The 23,649-nt window shown below is 50.1% G+C and overlaps 1 protein-coding gene across 1 annotated transcript; it reads right to left on the bottom strand.

Moving 5' to 3' along the window:
- Nucleotides 1–437: 437 nt before the first annotated feature.
- On the bottom strand, nt 438–23,649 carry FKBP14 (FKBP prolyl isomerase 14). The gene is made up of 4 exons (XM_069212098.1): nt 23,345–23,649; nt 14,045–14,196; nt 3,481–3,608; nt 438–950 (listed from the first exon to the last, which is right to left on the bottom strand). Exons 1-4 carry the CDS (start codon nt 23,533–23,535, stop codon nt 792–794), a joined length of 630 nt encoding a protein of 209 aa, XP_069068199.1. The 5' UTR covers nt 23,536–23,649; the 3' UTR covers nt 438–791.

The raw sequence follows: 23,649 nt of genomic DNA, 5'->3' as shown, positions 1-23,649 counted from the left end.
TGGTTAGGAAATACTTTTTGGAAAACTACCTCCTGAAGCGCTTTTAAATAATTTGTTGCCTGGCCATATCACTAGCAATAATAGGTTTCCTTAACGCACTGTTTATTCTCAGAGTGTGAAAATTTGTGAATCTATTGTGTGATCTCCTAACCATCTCTGCACCACTGGGTGGATCCCAACAACACTTTGTCTCGGCTGGTTGGTTCTGTGTGCAATATTTTTTTTTTGATTTTAAGAAGTACCAGCGCTCATTAACTTTAACCATCATTTGAAAGAGCCACTTTGGCCAAAGAAATCATTGCACATTAATATCCGCCCAACATGAACATTTTGGGATATCAAGGTGGACAACAAAAAAAGGAAAACCTGCATCAGAAATTACAAGATTTAAAAACGTAAACTACATTGTAACCATTACTTAATAAAAACAAATAGAATAATGTTGGAACAAAACTGTATATTAATCAGTAAAAAACATTTCTACATTGCAAGTAAACTTGTCAGAAGTCATTCTGCATAAATTACTAAAGTAGACATCTTGCCACTGGGAGAGATTGCGTGGCGCAATGTTCTTGCTGTGCGCAACTACTCTCAGAGCGGCTTTTCACAGATATTTGGGGAGCCGGTTCCTGGGCGGCAAGAGTTCATCCTTTCGTAAGGCACTGAATTGATGGCAGGTTCTCCAACCCATCTCTGTAGGTAAACATCTGCTCCAAGGGATGCTGGGTCTTCGAGATGCAGGAAGTGGAGGCATGGAGGGCGAGTTAGACCGGTGCCCAAGGCAGGCGGATTCAGAGCTCGTCATGCTGGTAGGTGAATTCTCTGGCAGAAATAAAGCCATCGCTGTCCTCGTCTTCCTTATCAAAGATATCCTCCACCAGCATGTCGTGGTGGGTGTCGTTCACGTCTGTGCCGTGCCGTTCAAACTCCTTCTTCAAGTAGACCTTCACCTGGTTGGTTTTACAAGAGAAGGGGGATTAGTGAAGATGTGTCTTGGAAATATGCATGTGCCACGATATGCACACATACATATCTGAAAACCAACTCTACAGTGACCAAGCCATACTCAACACACATGTAAAAATCTAACTAATTTTTAAAATGCATGATTGCCTGGAAGGCGTCCTGGCGCCGAGCTTAGTGGTCCAACATGTCCTACCTAAGCACCAGATTACAAAGTAAACTAGCAAATTTTGAGCAGCTTCCTGGATTGACTAAGGTCCATGGTCCTCCTGGGAGAACCTGGCAGGCTAGTACGAGAAGTTTGTTCTGGAGGAACAGGAAGGGATAGTCCATCCCCAAGATTATTAGAGGTAAGATACTGGGTGCAAAGAAAAAGCTTAGGTTAAAAGAAAGAAATCATTGAAAAAGCTGCAGAAGGAACAAAGAAAGTAGAAAAATAAAGCCCTCTTGTATTCTGCGCCCAGAGAGCTTCACTAGGAGGAAACACAGGAACCATCGGCCCTCTGAAGAGGGGCGCAGGACATCCCCAATATCTGCCCTAAGAAGAGAAGTCGGTCTGCGCCAGGGCCAAGCCTGGGCCCTTCCTGCCCGCTTCAGAACAGGCAGCACTTGCTGGCTGGGTGGGGGCACTGGACTGCACTGGGGTCCAAGGACAGATGCCCCCGGAGTAAGGCCGTCCAATCCTGACCCCCAACCCTTACTTTCACCCACAACTGCCCCCGGTGGGCACTCTGCAACCACGGCCGCCTTGCACCCGAGGAAGCAATGCTGTGACCTGCCAGTACTTGGCACAGATGCCATATGACACTTTTCTAAACACTGAAAGGAGGTCACAACGTGGGCTTGAGATAACTAAGGGGATAGAGGATAATAATGAGGTTATTCGTGGCGAGGTGTCCCCCCAGCGCGAACCCCAGGCTGTTATATGCGGGCTTTGCTGGAGAGCGAGGGACCCCGTCTCCCAGGGAGGGTACTTGCTCCTATGCGCCCTCTAGTGAGTGATGCCACAACAGATTGTACAATCATCGAAGGGACTCCCCAGAACTTTCCTGTGGTGAGTGATGGTGCAGGGTGGACAACAAGACGAGCGGGTTACGTTTTTAATTCCATGACATTAATACCACAGAGATAAACACATTAAAGGGACCAGAGGTGTCATACAAACGCCGAACCTTAACATTTGTTGATGAAATACCATAAACCTTCTTCTCCTGTGCGTCGTGCATAATGTTAACAACCTTTCTATAGCAAAGAAAGGACATTAAAAAGAAAAATGATTTGAACACAGCTAGGCAGGTTTCCCACTCTAGTTAGGAAACTAATATAAATGTAATTGATGCTCGAGACAGAGAGAGTCAGAGAAAGAGGGGGGAGAGAGAGTCAGAGAGAGAGAGAGAGAGAGAGAGAGAGAGAGAGAGAGAGAGAGAGAAAGAGAGCGCGAGAGAGAGAAAGAGAGCGAGAGAGAGAGAGAGGGGGGGGGGGGAGGTGTGAAAACCAAGAAACATGTTCAGGACTAAGGAGTTAAGAAGTGGGTGAGAAAAAGTGAGAGAAAAAAAAAAGATTAGAGAAGACGAGAAAAGAGAAAGAAGAGGAGAAAAGAAGAGGGGCTGGCAGGAGGAAGAGCCCGTGTGCAATGGTAAAGGGTGGCACGGAGGAGGAGGCGGAGGGAGACTGTGGAAAGTACTGGCTGGCTGAGGAAGACGCGTTCATGCAGCTAGGAAAGCAAAGAACCAGCTTCTGCCAAGAACAGAGCTTTGCCAGGGCAAGTGTTCTTGATACTGTCAGCTATGCCCATGAGAAGGAATGCCCACCGCTGGTCGGCACAGCAGAGCTCATGGATGGCAACACCTTCTGCTTTGCTGACATTTGGGGTCGGATCTCAGATTGCCACACACAAGATTTAGCGAGGTAAAACAGGGTCTTAGAAGGAAACACAATCTCAGATTGTCTCCAAGGAAGGCTGTAGACATAATAACTCCGTGCTTAATTTGTAAGTAAAAACGTGCCGGTGCTCAAAGCCCTCCTCTTAAACACGCCTCTGCTGCATTTAAATGTGCGAACCCAGAATAACAAGGCAGCGTAATCCTGAAGTGTCTTCAATCCATTTACAGCCACTACATGCCCCTTCAGCTCACTCTGGCAGCTTTCTGCTTTCTCCCTTTGTGACACTTTCTCTTTTTTCTCTTCCTCCATCTTACCCATATGTGTCTTTTGCTCGCTGTAAATGCTTGAGGCAGAAGAATAAGTGCCGGCCTCAAACATAAGTGCCGGTGCTCAGCACCGGAAACAACAAGCACAAATTAAGCACTGTAGTAACCAGACAGACAAGCTGGACAGGAGGCTTCTGCTGTTTCATTGAGCAAACTGCAAAGGTAGTTCAGCTAAAAGAAAAAAAAACTAACAAAAAGTGCTTACATTATTCCAGACAAAAAGGGTAGGGTGATGAAGACCTGGACGGGGAGGAACATGGGAATCAGATTAGCAGGCCCAGCTGGGGGCTGCCCCGGAAGAACTCACCTCCTCCTTGGAGAGCTTCCAGTCGTCGTTGAGGTCCATGTCCTGGAAGGACTCGTGCGATCTGGGGCCATTTCTAATCTCCATCAGCTCCACATCGAACACCAGCGTGCTCTCGGGGGGGATTTTGCCTGGAACATAAATTCAAATGCTGGTCATCTACCTTGTGGGGTGTAATACTATGAACCCCAAAAAACGCGTAGGGCAGACAGTCACCGGTCCCTCGGCTCCCACTGCTCCGAAGTCCCACAGACTTACCAGAATGGTTTAAAAGTCTTTTAAAGGGTTCACTGATCAATCAAGACATCTATTATACAGATTTTAGAGAAATTCTTCGGAATGGGCAGGGTCTTAAAAACGGAACCCTGACTCAACAAACATTTAATGCCCAAGGCGAGCACTGGAAACAGAAACAACAGCCATGTAAAGACTAGACTAATTGCTGACCAGTAGAAGAGCATCGAAGGGGAGCCTATTAATGTGAGGCCATTAACAAACACATTAAACTTCTTTTTTAACACTTTTATTATTGTTTTTCCAAAGAAATGAGACAGCGTAACAAGAGACCAGTATGTGCCATAAGTCAGGACATTTCTTCCTTGAGTACCAATATAATCAATAATTTTAATCATGCTGATGCAATACACCCCCCCCCCCCACACACACACACAACTTAGCTAAAGATTTGGCTCACCCAAGAGTTCTTGTCACCTGGATCCAAGGTTCCCAGATCTTTGCCTATTTCCTAGGAGTCCGCGAGCCGTAAACACCGGATCCTCCACCGCTGTACACAGCTGCATCCGGGTCAGCCAGTGGAAGGACACAGGAGTCTCGCCAGTACCAGGCGAGCTCACTCTTTGGACCAGAGTTCGGGCGCCCCATCACCTCCAGGGTGTCAGGAATCCCAGCAGAGTGATTTGGGGGTTCAGTTCAAGTCTACCATCCTTGCCTCTTCTCAGGGCTCTGTTAATGGCCAACCAGTGAGCACAGGTGACTGGGCATTCCCGGTTCAAGTGGTCAAAGGTGCTCATTCAAGCCCCACAGAGGATCTTGGACTAGTGACGTCTCCCAATTCCCACAGCTGGGACGGTGCACAGTAAACTTTGTGGAGATTTTAAACTGGATGAGCTGAAACTGCACTGATGTTCCACAGCCTGGACGCCATCTTTGCCTCATCACCACCTGGTCCGGAGCCCCCAGGGGTCTGGTGCATTGTTCAGCATTATTTTATATACCGAGGGAGGACACTGTACCCAGGGTGCCCACTGCTGGGTTACATTGGGGCTGTACCCCGGGACCGCAGTGAGCATGGCCCTGTATGTCTCAAGGGCGTCTTAAGTGTAGGCAGCGACAAAACCGTGACAGCCGGTCCTGGATCTTGGCAGCTACATCTTGGGATAACCGGACGTGACTGCCTGTGCCGAGGGCCTCAAGAGTGGAGACGCGCTTTAGCCCTAGCGCACAAACCCAAGGAGTCCTGACGGCCACATCCCTGCAGTGCGGTTCCGAAGCTGGGGCCTTGGCTGGCCACTGAATGCGCTATAACGCGGCATGCCCGCAGAGGGTGGGGAGGCATGATGCCAGGGAGGGAGGTAGAGCCTTGCCCGCAGAGGATGGGTAGGCATGAGGCCAGGGAGGGAGGTGGAGCCTTGCCAGCAGAGGGTGGGGAGGCATGATGCCAGGGAGGGAGGTAGAGCCTTGCCCGCAGAGGATGGGTAGGCATGAGGCCAGGGAGGGAGGTAGAGCCTTGCCAGCAGAGGGTGGGGAGGCACGAGACCAGGGGCAGGAGGGAGGAGGAGCCTTGCCCGCAGAGGGTGGTGAGGCATGATGCCAGGGGCAGGAGGGAGGTGGAGCCTTGCCCGCAGAGGGTGGGGAGGCATGAGGCCAGGGGCAGGGAGGGAGGTGGAGCCTTGCCCGCAGAGGGTGGGGAGGCACGAGACCAGGGGCAGGAGGGAGGAGGAGCCCTGCCCGCAGAGGGTGGGGAGGCATGAGGCCAGGGGCAGGGAGGGAGGTGGAGCCTTGCCCGCAGAGGGTGGGGAGGCACGAGACCAGGGGCAGGGAGGGAGGAAGGGAGGTGGAGCCTTGCCCGCAGAGGGTGGGGAGGCACGAGACCAGGGGCAGGAGGAAGGTGGAGCCTTGCCAGCAGAGGGTGGGGAGGCATGAGGCCAGGGAGGGAGGTGGAGCCTTGCCCGCAGAGGGTGGGGAGGCATTAGGCCAGGGAGGGAGGTGGAGCCTTGCCCGCAGAGGGTGGGGAGGCATGAGGCCAGGGAGGGAGGTGGAGCCTTGCCCGCAGAGGGTGGGGAGGCATGATGCCAGGGGCAGGGAGGTGGAGCCTTGCCCGCAGAGGGTGGGGAAGCATGAGGCCAGGGAGGGAGGTGGAGCCTTGCCCGCAGGGGATGGGGAGGCATGATGCCAGGGGCAGGGAGGGAGGTGGAGCCTTGCCCGCCGGGGATGGGGAGGTATGATGCCAGGAGCAGGGAGGGAGGTGGAGCCTTGCCAGCAGAGGGTGGGGAGGCATAAGGCCAGGGAGTGAGGTGGAGCCTTGCCCGCAGAGGGTGGGGAGGCATGATGCCAGGGGCAGGAGGGAGGTGGAGCCTTGCCCGCAGAGGGTGGGGAGGCATGAGGCCAGGGGCAGGAGGGAGGTGGAGCCTTGCCCACAGAGGGTGGGGAGGCATGAGGCCAGGGGCAGGGAGGGAGGTGGAGCCTTGCCAGCAGAGGGTGGGGAGGCATGATGCCAGGGGCAGGGAGGTGGAGCCTTGCCAGCAGAGGGTGGGGAGGCATGATGCCAGGGGCAGGGAGGGGGAGCCTTGCCAGCAGAGGGTGGGGAGGCATGATGCCAGGGGCAGGGAGGTGGAGCCTTGCCAGCAGAGGGTGGGGGAGGCATGAAGCCAGGGGCAGGGAGGGAGGTGGAGCCTTGCCCGCAGAGGGAGGTGAGGCATGATGCCAGGGGCAGGGAGCTGGAGCCTTGCCCGCAGAGGGTGGGGAGGCATGAAGCCAGGGGCAGGGAGGGAGGTGGAGCCTGGGCTGAATGAGGTCGCGCTTCAGTCTCATGACAGGGCCACCGCTGTCTGCCTATGACAAGTCATTGACAGGTACCACATGAGATGCTCGGTAGTATAGCCTGACACCTACCCAGCCCAGTCCTGCCTCACGCAGCGTTTACCTGCATTTCTTAAAAGGAGCCCCCGGGGAGTGTTCCGTGCCCGTAAGGAAAGCGCTGGTTTGAGCCTGTAGCGCCTTGCAGGCTTCAGCACGAGGGGGTCGAGCAGCGAGGAAGGTTCCCCATCTTGAATACCATGGGCCTGCCATGGAGAGCAGTAAAGACGCCCAAACTTTAACTCCTTCCTTAGTTTTGGACAACAGTGGCAATATATGGAGCTCCCAGTATCACTGTTGCGAGAGAGTAATTTTCTTTCTCATCCACCGAATCCGGAGCCCCACACTCGCTGGCACTGGGTCCCCCCCTCCCTGATGGGAACCAGAGTAGATTTCCCCAACTCACCCTGCCACGACACGTCTCCACAGATACGATGGAGTTCCATGAGTCAAGGGATCGTGGTGTGGGGTTCCTCGACGTATCGGAGCATGCCAACCGCATGGAAGGTCCTCTTCGCCACCCTCCACTGGAAGCAGTGGACACTGGCATCTACAGGAGCATGCCAACCGCATGGAAGGTCCTCTTCGCCACCCTCCACTGGACGCAGTGGACACTGGCATCTACAGGAGCATGCCAACCGCATGGAAGGGCCTCTTCGCCACCCTCCACTGGAAGCAGTGGACACTGGCATCTATAGGACATGTCATCCGCATGGAAGGTCCTCTTCGCCACCCTCCACTGGAAGCAGTGGACACTGGCATCTACAGGAGGATGCCATCCGCATGGAAGGTCCTCTTCGCCACCCTCCACTGGAAGCAGTGGACACTGGCATCTACAGGAGCATGCCATCCGCATGGAAGCTCCTCTTCGCCACCCTCCACTGGAAGCAGTGGACACTGGCATCTATAGGACATGTCATCCGCATGGAAGGTCCTCTTCGCCACCCTCCACTGGAAGCAGTGGACACTGGCATCTATGGAAGCTTGTCATCCGCATGGAAGGTCCTCTTCGCCACCCTCCACTGGAAGCAGTGGACACTGGCATCTATGGAAGCTTGTAATCCGCATGGAAGGTCCTCTTCGCCACCCTCCACTGGAAGCAGTGGACACTGGCATCTATAGGACATGTCATCCGCATGGAAGGTCCTCTTCGCCACCCTCCACTGGAAGCAGTGGACACTGGCATGTATAGGACATGTCATCCGCATGGAAGGTCCTCTTCGCCACCCTCCACTGGAAGCAGTGGACACTGGCATGTATAGGACATGTCATCCGCATGGAAGGTCCTTTTCGCCACCCTCCACTGGAAGCAGTGGACACTGGCATCTACAGGAGCATGCCATCCGCATGGAAGCTCCTCTTCGCCACACTCCACTAGAAGCAGTGGACACTGGCGTCTACAGGAGCATGCCATCCGCATGGAAGCTCCTCTTCGCCACCCTCCACTGGAAGCAGTGGACACTGGCATCTATAGGACATGTCATCCGCATGGAAGGTCCTCTTCGCCACCCTCCACTGGAAGCAGTGGACACTGGCATGTATAGGAGCATGTCATCCGCATGGAAGGTCCTCTTCGCCACCCTCCACTGGAAGCAGTGGACACTGGCATGTATAGGAGCATGTCATCCGCATTGAAGGTCCTCTTCGCCACCCTCCATTGAAAGCAGTGGACACTGGCATCTATAGGACATGTCATCCGCATGGAAGGTCCTCTTCGCCACCCTCCACTGGAAGCAGTGGACACTGGCATCACAGGAGCATGCCATCCGCATGGAAGGTCCTCTTCGCCACCCTCCACTGGAAGCAGTGGACACTGGCATGTATAGGACATGTCATCCGCATGGAAGGTCCTCTTCGCCACCCTCCACTGGAAGCAGTGGACACTGGCATGTATAGGAGCATGTCATCCGCATGGAAGGTCCTCTTCGCCACCCTCCACTGGAAGCAGTGGACACTGGCATGTATAGGAGCATGTCATCCGCATGGAAGGTCCTCTTCGCCACCCTCCACTGGAAGCAGTGGACACTGCCATCTATACAAGCATGTCCTCCGCATGGAAGGTCCTCTTCGCCACCCTCCACTGGAAGCAGTGGACACTGGCATGTATAGGACATGTCATCCGCATGGAAGGTCCTCTTCGCCACCCTCCACTGGAAGCAGTGGACACTGGCATGTATAGGAGCATGTCATCCGCATGGAAGGTCCTCTTCGCCACCCTCCACTGGAAGCAGTGGACACTGCCATCTATACAAGCATGTCCTCCGCATGGAAGGTCCTCTTCGTCACCCTCCACTGGAAGCAGTGGACACTGGAATCTATAGAGCATGCCATCCACATGGAAGGTCCTCTTCGCCACCCTCCATTGGAAGCAGTGGACACTGCCATCTACAGGAACATGTCATCCGCATGGAAGGTCCTCTTCGCCACCCTCCACTGAAAGCAGTGGACACTGGCATCTACAGGAGCATGCCATCCGCATGGAAGGTCCTCATCTATAGGAGCAGGTCATCCGCATGGAAGGTCCTCTTCGCCACCCTCCACTGAAAGCAGTGGACACTGGCATCTACAGGAGCATGTCATCCGCATGGAAGGTCCTCATCTATAGGAGCAGGTCATCCGCATGGAAGGTCCTCTTCGTCACCCTCCACTGGAAGCAGTGGACACTGGAATCTATAGAGCATGCCATCCACATGGAAGGTCCTCTTCGCCACCCTCCACTGAAAGCAGTGGACACTGGCATCTACAGGAGCATGTCATCCGCATGGAAGGTCCTCATCTATAGGAGCAGGTCATCCGCATGGAAGGTCCTCTTCGCCACCCTCCACTGAAAGCAGTGGACACTGGCATCTGTGTGAATCAGTTCTGCTAAAGGCTCCACTACCAGGGTGAAGAGCAACGGGGAGAATGGGCAGCTCTGATGGGCGCCTCTTTACTGGGAAGGTTGTGGACAATATACCATTGACGCAGACTTGGGCCCACAGGTCTGTGTAGATGGTTTCAGCCCAAAGGATCTACCTAGGGCCAAAGCTCATAGTACGGAGGACTGCCATTAAAAAGGCAGGCATGGAACCAACTCAGACAGGCCATGTCCAAGAGTCCTTGCCTAAACTCTAAGTCAAACTGCTGCCGAGCTTGCTCTGTGGACTGGGTCGCCCGTGCAGTCTCAAGACAGCCAATGTCCCATTCCGACAGTGGAAGCTTTGCCTCAGGGTCTCTGGTCTTAAGGCTGATGTGGGACAAAGCCCTTCCCCGCAGCAACATCTTGAACGCCATCCACAGCATGCCGGGGAAGGGAACCGTGCCACCATTAAGGGCAAAATAATCTGTAATAATATTATGGAGAAATCCAGCGAAGGAGTCATCTTGCAGCCACCAGGCATTCAGGTGGAACCGGCCACTCTCTCCACCAGCCTTCATGCCAACTGCCAACATCACCGGGGAGTGGTCGGAAAGCCCTCTCAGAAGTATGCTTGTGCAGGAGATATTGCAGTGTCCAAGGAAGGATTGAAAAGGTAGTCAGTGCTGGAGGTAGTGCCACGATGGCGTGAGTAATAGGTGTATCACCTATTGCTACCAAGGTATACCTGCCAGACACAGAGTCTCAAGGCCTCCGCCCACACACGCAGGTGTGAGTCTAGGGGCCTGGAGTCTGCATTGCATCGGGCGTCCATCATGGCATTACAGTCACAGCCTATGATAGTCAGGCCTGGGGCGCTTCTGGGCTGGGGTTGTGAAATTGCCTCCAATGTGGAATCCACCACTTTGGGGGGGAGGGGGGAGTCAACTCCAAGGCTGAACCAGACAGGGCCGTTCAAGAGCCTTGAAACCAGTGCAAGGTGAACTGAGGGATCAGAGGGCACTGTTGACCGCCACTGGGAATGCTTTCATTGAGAGGACAGCTGCCTCTAGTGTACCCCGAGTGAAATACCCTGGAGTACCCATATCTCCAGAGGAAGAACAGTTTGTACCCAGTAAGTGTCTCCCATTGGTTTCCTATGGGTCAGGGCAACTCTGGTTCAGTATCTGGCAGGTCTGCGGGACGTAGATGCTCGGATTAACAGATGAGCACCTGCTGGGCAGTGTGTCCTTCTGCTCCTCCACGCAGGAGCCGTTTCCACTTACTCAACGGTAGAATGTTTGTTTCAGGGGGATGCGGGAGAACACTCCACATCACTCAACTCTACCCTACTCCACTCGACTGTATGCCACTCCAATCCACTCTGCTCCACTATATGGCACTCCACGGTACTCTATGGCACTCCATGACAATCTACTCCACTCTGAACTAGTCTACAAAGCTCCACTTTATGCCACCTTGGGCCCCTCTACTCTATGCCACTCTACACCACTTCACTTCACCACTCCTCTCTACGACATTCAATGCCTCTCTATGCCATGCAACACCGTGCCACTATACGACACTCCACTCTGTGCCACTCTATGCTGCTCCACTCTACTCTAACCCACTTCACTCTATGCCACTCAACTATGTGTCACTGTACGTCACTCTGCTCTAAGACACTACTCCTCTCCATGATACTACTCCACTCTGTGCTACTTCACTCCGCACCACTCCACTCTGATACTCTGCACCACTTTATGCCACTCTATGCCACTCTGCACCACTTTATGGCACTCCACTCAAAGACACTCTCGCCACTTCACTCTTTTCTACTACAATTTACACCACTCCATGTGAGATATTCTAGCTACTCTACTCCACAACACTCCAGTCTAGGACACTCTATTCACCTCTACAACACATTCTTTTCCATCCTCTTGACTTGATGACTGCTAAAAATAGGAGTGTGGCAAATCAACAGTAGGATTCATCTTCACCTCTTGAGCTCCCTCTTTTTGTACTCCATGCATGGACCTTCTGGCTCATATTAAACTGCTCTAGGTGCACCTCTTGTTCTAGAAGGCATCTGCCCCTCAGCGTTGGACTTAGAGGCTTTGAGTGGACAACTTATGATTGGACAGCTGGCTCTAAGTAGCAAACCTCTCCATGAGACAGTGTTCACCTACCCCTTTGAAAGGCACTGGCTTGTTCACCCTGGACAAGGCTGCTGCGGATGCGGCCTGCTTGCCCCGTAGCTGGGTGAGAGGTTTAAAGCTCTAGCTTCATCTCAACAGGTCTGCAGGCCTGAGGGGCTGGTTTATGAGTCCCTGCAGAGAACACTCCCTAATTTGTGAAATGTATTATTTGTGTATAATCACACTAAGGATGGGCTTGGTTTCTTCCCTACTCTTTTCAACAAATGGATTTTGACTGTTGTATATGCCTGCTTATTAGGGACTTCCAATTTCCATCTACTGCATAACATGGCTGTTCACATGTTGAGATCTACCTCTTGCTTCAGGAGGATAATCCCAAGATTACACCTCTCTCCTGAATGAACACAATTTTCAATGCTGTGCTCATGAAATTGTCTACAACAGTTTCTCGAAGACTACAGGAACTAGGGAAGAAGCATACTTGGACTGGATGATCCGTGGTCGTCAGTTGATGCTCGTCAGACCCATAGGATCCATCCAACACTGTGTAGTGCAGCAACAGACATGCAGGCTCTCCCCCACTAGGCCTTAGGAGAAACTTTGTGCCCCTGTTTTTAGCTACGCTGCAAGACCCACTTTTATGCCACAGATCAGCCTTTATGAAGTTATGTTTCATTTTTAACTTCTTCACTTTCGTAGGTCACACTGATGTTGTCTTGGGGGGAGGGGGTGCTTTAAGGTTTTGCGTACAAAGAATTATCAGAGCCCGATGATTCCTAGTTTGTAAAGTACTGCCTACTATGCAACCCTGCTGGTTACAGAAGTATAAGAGATGTTACTTACTCTGAGGGGTTTGATGTATGAGGTTCAGTAAATACATCTATTAACAGAAGAATCATCAGATCACAGAAAGTTCTCACTGAAGGCCTTTTCAGACTATATATATATATATATATATATATATATATATATATTTTAAAAACAGTCTACTGCTGTACACACAATATTAAAAAGAAAATCTGCTAGATGCAAATTGTGTTCTCACAAGCTTTAATTCAATACATTCAGCGAGGCTGGAAACAGCAGGACATGCAGTGCAGATTTCACACAACGGGTAGCGAGGTTATTTGTTAGAACCACAAAAAGACAACTGTTCGTATATAGTAACTCTTACCAGGCCAACCAGTGACGAAGGAAGGGTGAAAAAGGATGTGAAAGCATCATGCACTAACTCCTGAAGAAGTGTCGCCGTCTGTCGAAACGTGTCATGCAAGGGCTTTGATTAGACAACTACAGATCTAGTGTTAAACAGAGAAAGAAGAGCCACGGGATTACAGTTATGAAGTGACATTTTCTTGGAGTGGAGGGATAACAAGGGGTTAGTGGTTTTTAAAAGAGATTTCTAGTACAGAGTTGTACACTCCAAGTGCTCGAAGTAAACACTAGCAAGTCAGCACGAGTCAAGGTGGTTTGTTATGCAGGTCTCACACACAAGCAAGTTTTACAAAAACCTTTAGGTTCAGTACTTCATAATATCCTTATAGGCCGCTGCCGAGGGCTATACCAGTTGCGGCTCTGGCCTTTAACTCTGGTTCAGGGCCTTTAACAACCGCTATAGCCAGAGACATAAGGGCTACAAGGCTATTACAACATTACACCCACTAAGGCTAGAATGTTCTAAATTTACAAGGAGGAAACATCAAGACAAACATTGGAATGTTGGAGTTCCGGGCTTATACCAGACATTATAAGCCCTGAGTTGCTCCGTTGTGTTCAATGGAGCTTTCAACATGCCAGTGTTCTAATACACACTACTGCACAGTTACGTAACTGTGAGGTTCTAATACACTGCTTACCATCACCTGGTGACCTAGAGTAACGTTCACCAGGTCACACCCCCAGTAGCCTTCAGGCCGCCCTCACCTTCCACGCAGCCCAGCAGCTCCCAATTGGAAGGCAGGCCTGTGCGGCGTCTTGTACAATCCAATCAGAACATTCTTTCTGTCCTATCCTACTGACAGTAAGAATCCTGGATAGACTCCTGGACAATAAAAATCCAGGATTGCTCTCGGGTGCAAAGCGGAGGCCTCCAGGTGACACACCAATGACTACTCTCAACTAACAGAGCCATCAAACTGGCTTACTCCACAACGGCAGTATCTCAGTCTACTTTGCCTGGTTACCCATGCATAACTTGTCCCAAGGTCCCTGTATATTCACCGGTTTAGCCATGGGCAGCATCAAAAGACAATGACTTCAGATTCAGTAATTAACTATTGAGACATTGAAAGCTGATAAGATATGGACAATAGCACACAACCTTACAACAACACTCCATCACTGCAAGTGCTCAACAGCCCCTCAGACGCGGAGGTCCAATCAACGAGGATGACACAAAGGGACTTCTGTATGTACCGTTAACTGCTATTAAACTCCCTCTTGCACGGTTAGTTAGTGGGATACAAGGCCTTACCTTTGCCCTCTTTCCCATACCCCAGGCTGGGAGGCACAGTCAGTACCCGCTTCTCTCCTATGCACATCCCCTGCAGGCCCTTGTCCCAGCCAATGATCACTTCCTTTATGCCCAGCGTGAACCAGACGGGCTGACCATTGTTATCTTTATACCTACAAGAAAATGCAAGCAAGCGTTAGCTATGACCACAAAATTACAAATGCAACACGTCTAAAAATAACACTCCTCATCTTGAAGGTCTACAAATAAATACTTTGGCAATGGAACACTTCCCAGCGGGTTTGTTCCCAAAATATGCTAAAGTAAGGAGAGTGATAAAGGTTGAAGGGTTTGAGGCTAAAGGTAAAGGGCCAGGAGTTTGCAGTACAATATTAGAGGTTTGTGGCACAGGGTTAAAGTTTAAGACCTCGAGGTATATGGCTATAGGAGTTTTAAAAGCATAGGGTCATGGTTTAGGGTATAGGTTTGGGGGTTTGAAGTATGGTGTGACACGGGTATAGAGTTCAGAGACATAGGACCAAAGTTACACAAGTAAGTATGTTGGTATAACTTTAATGGGTCTGGGGTACAGCATTGAGATTTATGGTTGGGGTATAGGTACTAAGAGTTAAAAGGTTACAGTTACTAGGATTACATGTACAGGATTAGGGATTGAGGTTAAGGGGTGCAGGATTTAGGGGGGCAGGGTTCAAGGGTACAGGGTAAGGCTTTAAAGGTAGAGGAGTAAGGCTTTTGGGTACTGTATAAAGAGCTCAGCATGTAGTGAAAGATTTAGACCAGGGCTTCAACTTTTTCAATCATTCACCATGCAATCCTTTCCCTTCCATGCTAACAGCATTTCTTTTTTGTAAATACCTCAAAAAATGAATTGATTTATTCAGGATTGTACTGGTGCATATTATCTTTGACCTGTGTTCAAGCACCATGCCTAGCATTTGCTCAATGGACGCGTTCAAAGTAACCTAGGTCACCCAGCCTTGGCTCCATCAGTAGCAAGTCCAAACCTCCATTACTGGACAGTCCTGTCTACTGGGGCACCAGCTCTCATCTCCCCGCCAGAGGTCTCCCTTTCGGTAACCAAAGTAATCCAACCAAGACAATGTTTACCATCGTAGGCTTCAGCACCTAGAAGTAAATTAACTCTGAAACGATAGCATTAGAAACCAAGTACACAGGCGCGCTGGCAACATTAAAGAAACTATTGAATTAAACTTTGGCAGAATCAGCTCTACGCTAGAAGACACAATTATCAGATGGAATCCTCTGTTTGTTTCTTTCATGGTGGGGTAGATTAGACTCATTTATACTTATGTCATCCCTACTTATTCTTTATAGTACTTCTAGGACTCCTTGTCAAATTACAAACTCATATTTTAAAGAAATAGATTCAATACTCTCTAAATTTCTATGGAAAGGAAAGAAATCTAGATTAGCTCTTTCAACTTAAAAAAAAAACTAAATCGGAAGGAGGTCTCAATTTTCCTGATTTTAAACATGATCACTTTGCTTTTTCACTAAAACAAGCTGTTCTCTCGGTCTACCCTCCTCAATCTTCACATATCCCACCGAGGTTTATACTAGAAGCATCTATTATAGCTCCTTCTCACTCTAGGAGACACTTTTTATTTTACTCACCATATCCCTCAATTATTCCCATTATAAAATAGCCACACCATAGCCTACCTTCCCTTTCCTCGTATAACCACACTTCTCTCTCTAGCCTCTGGCGACAACCTCCATGGCACCATCACAATGTAAAAATGAACACTCGACCTATCTATTGGAAACCTTGGAGGACTCAGTACTTAAGACGACCTTCTCGCTTCCTACATCGTTTTATAAGCTATATAAATTACTTCATCACTCAATGTCAAACCTCATTTTCAATACCCTTCTTCAATTGTCCCCCATACCCTTTCAAGCTCATTGTTTGCCAAGCTAGATGCCAATCCCAAAGCATCCACAAAATACAAGGCTCGAAATACCACTAAAGAAAGAAAGAAACATTGAACACCGAGCTGGCCTGGGGGACGGACCTTCTGGGTTGCTGGCCTATTACTTTATGGGACAAGAGCTGGACTAAAATTCATACACCCACCGGGGCTGCCAATACGCTACAATCGTTATTTTTCATTTATCATCGTCTCTTATTTACTCCTGTTATTTTACACTGCTTTGCGCATGAATCAAACACACCCCGTTGGTCATGCCATGCCTCACATGCAGATGTAAAACATGCGTTTTGAATGTCCTTAGATTAATTTGTTCTGGAGCAAAGTTTGGAATCCAATCAATAATTTTTTTAAAGGGACCAATCTTATTCCATCTCAAATATGCTCTTGGGAGTCCTACACTAGCCTGGATCGAACATGCTCAAGGATATAAAGCGGTCGCTTTTCACCTCATTACGTCCAATTGAAAACATTCCCAGCTTTTTACCTTTCAATCATGGCAGAATGTTATTTGTTTCAGTCACAGATTGGACATGAACCATGTTACACCTCTCTATTTAGCAATACATTGAGATGTACTATGGCTCCCACTAACTAAGTTTTTATCTAAATCTAGCATACGTGCCAGCAACGCTAGCCTAACACGTCATGAAACCCAGAAACCTCCTTGAATTTATTATCCATTGTTGTATTTTTTATTTACCTATCTGTGTGTATGAGTTCGGTAATATAGATTGTATTATTTTCTAGCCTCATTGTATGTCATCATTCATTAAATTAACCAGCCATTGAATTTGAATTATCCTTCTTATTTCACTGTTTTGTTCTGTCTATTTCTTATTCAATAAACTTAAAAAAGAGAAACCAAGTACACATCAGAAACGGGCATAATGTCGCAAGTAACAGGAGAGGTGGCTGGTTATGGACGATTAATGCCCTCGGATGTGGTGTTCTTTAAAGAGGAGAGTCTTCAATACTTCCCTACATTGAGGGAGCGTTGGGGTGGTCCTGATGGATACAGAGATGTTGTTCCAGATCCTGGGTGCACTGATGGGAAATGCCTGCTGCCTTATTATTAATTTTGTTTACACTTCTTAGTCTGATGGTGGTCCGGGTGTGCAAAGAATCACCAGAGATGGTGAGCTCTTTTTTGCAAGATAAGCAGCGGTTGCTGGCCATGGTGCCTTTCTAAGTCTCTATCTCACTAACTCACACAGATCTATGGAACTCTTCTTGGACCCCACTTAAAAAGGTGACTCAAGGAGCTATTATCTGCCGTTAGACATGCTAGTGGGACCACTGAGTTTATTTTATTTATTTATACACATAGGATGTCTATGGTCTGCAAGTACATGGGCACTTCACATCAAAACTAGAAAGACTGGAGTAGGGCAGGGGGTGTTTCATCAGAAGGGGAATAGAGCAATAGGAAAAACATGCAAAAAACCCACAAACCAACAACAGTTGTACCTTGCATCAGGAAAGTGATGGAGGTGGCACTGACTGGGGCACTGGCTCAGGAGTTGCTAGAACCTGTGAGCCTTGAGTTCTTCCTGAATGCTAGAAGTGGAGTTACTTCCTCCAGGAAGATGGAAGAGAAGTTCATGCAGATACGGAAGCTTCTGAGAAGGACAACTTGCTGGCAATGCTGGCTTGAATTTAAGCAAGAACTGAGTTTAACGTAGGGTCAGGTAGCACCATTTCTGGAACTACTTACCTCCCGACTGTCATTACAAAATGACAAAGGTCTGACGTCACGCAGCTCACATACCAGGGAACGACTGGATTTTCCTCACACTAAGACATGATTTCATGGAAAATAGTGAGAACTCTGTGAGATGATCAGGCAGAGGTGTTTGATTCAAGCTGAAAGTGAGGGAAGGACCTGGATCCTTCTAACCCACAAGGCCTGTTACCTCAATGTTGGGATAGGAACTTCCTCTGCATGCTATACAGGCGTGTGCCCCCCCTGCCCCGAGTTCACAAGACGTGTTTATCTGGTATTATGACTTACCTTAATTCTAGGGTCACACTAATTCAGAATGCATGCAGAGCCATTTGCCTGTCCCTGACTATGAAGTCCTGGACCTGTCCAGTGACCTGGAGGGGAGCATCAAAAGTTCTCTCACTGTCGGCAGAGGAGCAGTGTCCCTGTTGCCTAATGTTCTGCTGTTATGTGTATAGTTTTGGGTCTCTGTTTGAGCAGGTCCCAGGCCCGCCACTGCCCGTGTTACTACATCGCTCTTGCTCCCGTCTTCTTGCTTTTCCCCCATTTTTTGAGTGCCTTCTCCTTGCTTTTCTCCTGTTCTCGCTGCGGTCTCCTTGTTTTTTTCTCTGTTTTTTTGTGTGTGCCCTCCTCACTTTTCCCTCATTCTCACTACTTTCTCCTTGCTTTCCCACAGTTTTTTGAGCCCCTTCTCCTTCCTTTTCCCTCATTCTCACTGCTTTCTCCGGGACCAGCAAGCACCTGGATACCCTGTCGGGTGATTAGCCGCACTTTACAAATCTTGATTGAGTAACTGATCTAGAACCTTGCACATGTGTGTATGTATTGTCATGTGTAGCATATGAACTGATCTGGCTAGCTGTGTGAAAAAGGACTGAGGTCAGTGGGATCCATTCTGGGCTGCCCTGGCTTGATGCAGCACAAGATGGAGGGCAGGGCGGTTCTCCCAGATAGTGGACGTGTACGGCATGCACTCATGTGGCGGGAGAGAGGAGAACGGAGACAGGGTTACCCTAAGAAATGCCATAAGGCCTTTTGTTAGCATGGGGCTGCTGGTTCGTTGTTCCTGAGCACTGCCATTCGGTCGGTGGAAGGGGCTGGGGTGGGACTGCAGTTTCTGCTGTGCAAGGGGAGGAGGTTTGTAGGTCGGGTGCTTCAGTTGCGCTGATGACAGCCCGGTGCAAGAATGTCACATGTTATTGTGCTTACGTTGTAAGTACCACAATCTGGAGACAGGCCACGTTGCTATCGGTTATGAGGTGCATCAGTCTACACAAAGGATGTGCCTGCAGAGGACGCTCTTGAAATCAGAACCACCCCAAAGTTGGTTATGCAGTTTGAGACAATTTATCCAGATCTCCAGCCTAGGATAGAAGTATAAAAAGTGGTATCCAAACTACCCCACTGTGTTCCAGTTTGAAGATCTTCATGACCAGGGAAGGCGGTGCTCCTCAGCCTACCCAAGGGGCTGCTGTGCACCAAGGGATGGTGTCTGTTTGACAGTCACCCAGAAGCGAGGGGACGTCACAGGAAGTCTGCCTAGAAGCCGAAGAGGGAAGGAGTCTGCCTGGCCCTGCAGGAGAGAAGCCCAGCATGTCCCATAGTCTGAGAGAAATCCAGATAGAGCCTACTATGTGAACGCAAGCATCCCAGCAAAGTCTCCCTGGTGACTCCCAACTGGTCAGTGGTAGGAACCGCTTCAAGGACCTATGCCATCGGCCCAGCCAGGGTGAGCCCCACAACCTACTGGGGGCCGGGGGACAATGCTGCAGCCAGGACTAGGTCTGTGCCTCGGTCACTACACCACAGTATTAAACTGGGCAGGCATCAAGATCGAAATGTGGTCTGCAGCTGGCCGACCCGCTTGCCTTGGACCATCTTCAAGTGTTGTGGCCACCGCCACGAGAGCCACAAGATCTACTCTAAGGGAGCGAGGAAGGCTACTTACAGCACCACCGGGGTGAGAACCGAGACAGACGTGGACTTGAGTGCGCATCTGACAAGCAGGAAAAACTTGCAACTGCACCTGAGCCGGATTCATGCTTTAACCCAACTACTAGAAGGGTGGGGACAGTCTAAGAGAGGTCACCCAAATGGGGCTAGAAGGGGAACCCACTGAGTGTAGCATCACAAGGGAGGGTCGCACCCAGGAACACTGCCCTGTATATTAAGTTGGATTGTATAGTATTTACTATTGCTGTGTGCTTAAAAGTATGTTTTATTTCTGTAAAAGAAAAGCTCGGGCTGGATACTGAAGCTATTTTGTGAACTTGTTGATTGTTGAGAGATGAACTTGAGCGTCCCACACTAAGTCCCAGTGAAGCGTGTAACTGCTCACCCTTAGTACTCAGTGCCATGTGTGGAAGGGGTGTACTTGGTCAAGTCTGTAGAACAACAGGAGAACATACCCCAGAACACCAGTGGCAAATGACCTCAACCCCAAACGGTTGGGTTCCGGTAGCCCCTCTCTGCTGTGGTCTCCCAAAGTCTCAGACACTGGTGACAGAGCTAACCCTTCTTCTAAGCGACGTGGGGGTCTGGAGACGCACTTCAGGCAGCCCAGGGCATGCCTAGTGCCCACCTGTTAGCACAGAAACTGACTCCTTGGTTCCCTGGAAAGCTGTGGGCCTAGGTGGCCACTGTTTGCTAGTTTAAAAACCACAAGGAAGCTCTGATGGGGTTGGAGGCAACCACACACCTCTGCTCGATATGCACGCCTTTAAACGGGGACACTCTTACAGTCAGCCAACACGGAATTGTACCAGCCCAGGCTCACCCTATGCAGACTAAAGGCACCTCCCCTGTCCCTCGCAGGGATTCAGTGGTGAACCACACCACAGCTGAGACTCTGGGGGAATCTAAGGGTCCAAATCAGGAACAATACAGCCCCAGAGCCATGCAAAAGCAGGAGGCCTGGCCGCCTATTCATTTCAGGGTCAGACTGGCCTATAGGGCATTCAGGCGTTGCCAGGCAGGCGGGTCTAACAGATCAGTGTATGGGCCATTTTTTCAGCAATTGTGGGCTGGTTTTTATGCCCATCTTCTACAGTGAATTCCCCTGATATTACCACTTTTTATCTGTCTGCTTCGCTAACGGGGGCCACTTTTATTTTGGTGCCTGGGCCTATTTTAGTCCCACTCTGACCCCGATTCATCTTCGTACGCACACTGTAGGGGAGGCGTTTACACATAAGTATTTAGTGTTGCTGAATTTTAGAAAATCAGTGGCTAGACACAGAAACCTAATCCTGAGGCTCTGGAAATAAAACTGCCAACCAGCCCAATATGATGAGAGTGAGAAGAAGCCATTCCTGACTTTCCAGACAACACAAGTAAACATGCTGGGACTTGTGGGCCCAAAACACATAAGAAAGAAACTGCAAGTTCAAGCATGCTTGGGCATGCCTCTCAATGCATACTCATATGGGAGGTATCTCCCTCTTTGGCACATCTTCACCCCAAGACAAATGAAATGCCTCCTACTGACTCCGAAGAGCCTCACTCTCCCAGAGATCTTCAGTCTCCATTAGTGTACATGTGCTCACCAGGCCAACACCACCCCTTCCCCTCTTGGGAGAATCACATGCTTGAAGGGTGTGAAGAGCACTGGTTGGACAGACGGTGCTGAAAATTTCGCGCCACCTTGTTCAAGGACATCAGACATCATGTGTCCAGTCCTGGGCTTTATTTGGCTCTGGGAGTTGTAGCCATGGACTGCCTCTATTTCACCTAACAATGCACTGGAAAAGGAAAGCTCAAACAGTTCACATGGAGGCCTTGCTGGGTGGTAAGTAGCCACAGGCAAACCTAATTAAAATTAGGCATTTTTAAAGCACTCTACTGCATTTGCATAGCCTCAACCTTATACTGTGCAGGTACTCACTAACTGGAGTACATAGTTGCTGCTGAGAAGTGCTGGTACTTTCCCATTAAAGGTCTTGCAGCAGTGCTGAGAAGTGCAGGTATTGTACCATTAAATGCAGTGCAGCAGTGCCTGGAACTGCAGGTACTCCCCATTGAATGTACTTCAGCAGTGCTCTAAAGTGCTGGCATTCTCCCATTAAATTCATTGCAGCAGTGTTGAGAAGTGCTAGTACTCTCCTATTAAATGTATTGCAGCAGTGCATGTACTGCTCTGTTAAATGTATTGCAGTAGTGCTGAGAAGTCCAGGTTCTCTCCCATTAATGGTACTGCAGCAGTGCGGAGAAGTGTGGGTACCCCCACACTAAGTGTATTGCAACAGTGTTGAGAAGTGCTAGTACTCTCCTATTAAATGTATTGCAGCAGTGCATGTACTGCTCTGTTAAATGTATTGCAGTAGTGCTGAGAAGTCCAGGTTCTCTCCCATTAATGGTACTGCAGCAGTGCGGAGAAGTGTGGGTACCCTCACACTAAATGTATTGCAACAGTGTTGAAAAGTGCAAGTACTCTCCCTTTAAATGTATTTAAGCATTGCAGCAGCACTGAGACACGACATCTCTCCCATTAAATGTAATGCAGGAGTGCCGGCACTCTCCCATTAAATGTACTGCAGCGGTACTGAGGAGTGCCAATGCTTTACCATTAAGTATACAGCAGTAGTGCGGAGAAGTGCATGCCCCCTCCCATTCAATGCACAGCACTAGTGCTGAGAAGTGCATGTCCCCTCACATTCAATGCACAGCACTAGTGCCGAGAAGTGCATGCCCCCTCCCATTCAACGCACAGCAGTATGCAGGTCCCCTCCCATTCAATGCACAGCAGTAGTGCGGAGAAGTGCATGTCCCCTCACATTCAATGCACAGCACTAGTGCTGAGAAGTGCATGCCCCCTCCCATTCAACGCACAGCAGTATGCAGGTCCCCTCCCATTCAATGCACAGCAGTAGTACGGAGAAGTGCATGTCCCCTCACATTCAATGCACAGCAGTAGTGCTGAGAAGTGCATGCCCCCTCCCATTCAATGCACAGCAGTATGCAGGTCCCCTCCCATTCAATGCACAGCAGTTGTGCTGAGAAGTGCATGTCCCCTCCCATTCAATGCACAGCAGTAGTGCGGAGAAGTGCAGGTCCCCTCCCATTCAATGCACAGAAGTAGTGCGGAGAAGTGCAGGTCCCCTCCCATTAAATGCACAGCAGCAGCGCTGAGAAGTGCAGGTCCCCTCCCATTCAATGCACAGCAGTAGTGCTGAGAAGTGCATGCCCCCTCCCATTCAATGCACAGCAGTATGCAGGTCCCCTCCCATTCAATCCACAGCAGTTGTGCTGAGAAGTGCATGTCCCCTCCCATTCAATGCACAGAAGTAGTGCGGAGAAGTGCAGGTCCCCTCCCATTCAATGCACAGCAGCAGTGCTGAGAAGTGCATGTCCCCTCCCATTAAATGCACAGCAGCAGCGCTGAGAAGTGCAGGTCCCCTCCCATTCAATGCACAGAAGTAGTGCGGAGAAGTGCAGGTCCCCTCCCATTAAATGCACAGCAGCAGCGCTGAGAAGTGCAGGTCCCCTCCCTCTCTAATGTCAGCAGTGCAGCTGCTCAGTTCCGGACAGCACCGGCACATTTAAAGCCCTGGCGGTACGTGCAGTAGAGAGAGGGGCAGTGTCTGGCAGCCCACCCCCGTGCTCCCCCTGACCCCCCAGGCTTACGTGCTGTGGAAGGCGGTCCCGGTGCCCCCCAGGGTCCCGGTGTAGTGCACCAGCAGGAGGTCTCCGTTCTTGGTTTTCCTCTTGCACAGGAAGGGCCGGTGCTTCACCTCCACCGTCACCTCCGGCTCGGGGATCAGAGCCGCGCCGCACAGGACGCCCAGGAAGGCGGCGAGGAGCAGCGGTGAAGCCATGGTGAGGAGCCGGGACCAGAACTCCGCTGCCCGGGTGGAGAGACGTGGCAAGGCTGACCACGCCCACACCCAGCGCAGGAGCCAATCACTTCCACACTATCCGCGCTACCCAAT

This window comes from Pleurodeles waltl, chromosome 10 (assembly GCF_031143425.1).
Source record: "Pleurodeles waltl isolate 20211129_DDA chromosome 10, aPleWal1.hap1.20221129, whole genome shotgun sequence".
Lineage (NCBI taxonomy): Eukaryota > Metazoa > Chordata > Amphibia > Caudata > Salamandridae > Pleurodeles > Pleurodeles waltl.
The sequence above is the reverse complement of the archived record's forward strand: the minus strand, read 5'-3'. Positions and strand labels throughout refer to the sequence as shown.

Coding starts and splice junctions, on each gene's coding strand:
- FKBP14 (XM_069212098.1), bottom strand. CDS start 23,535: ATGGCTTCACCGCTGCTCCTCGCCGCCTTCCTGGGCGTCCTGTGCGGC. Junction 14,197..23,344: donor GGGACCGCCTTCCACAGCAC/GTAAGCCTGGGG, acceptor ATTTTCTTGTAG/GTATAAAGATAACAATGGTC. Junction 951..3,480: donor GGAAGCTCTCCAAGGAGGAG/GTGAGTTCTTCC, acceptor AAAACCAACCAG/GTGAAGGTCTACTTGAAGAA.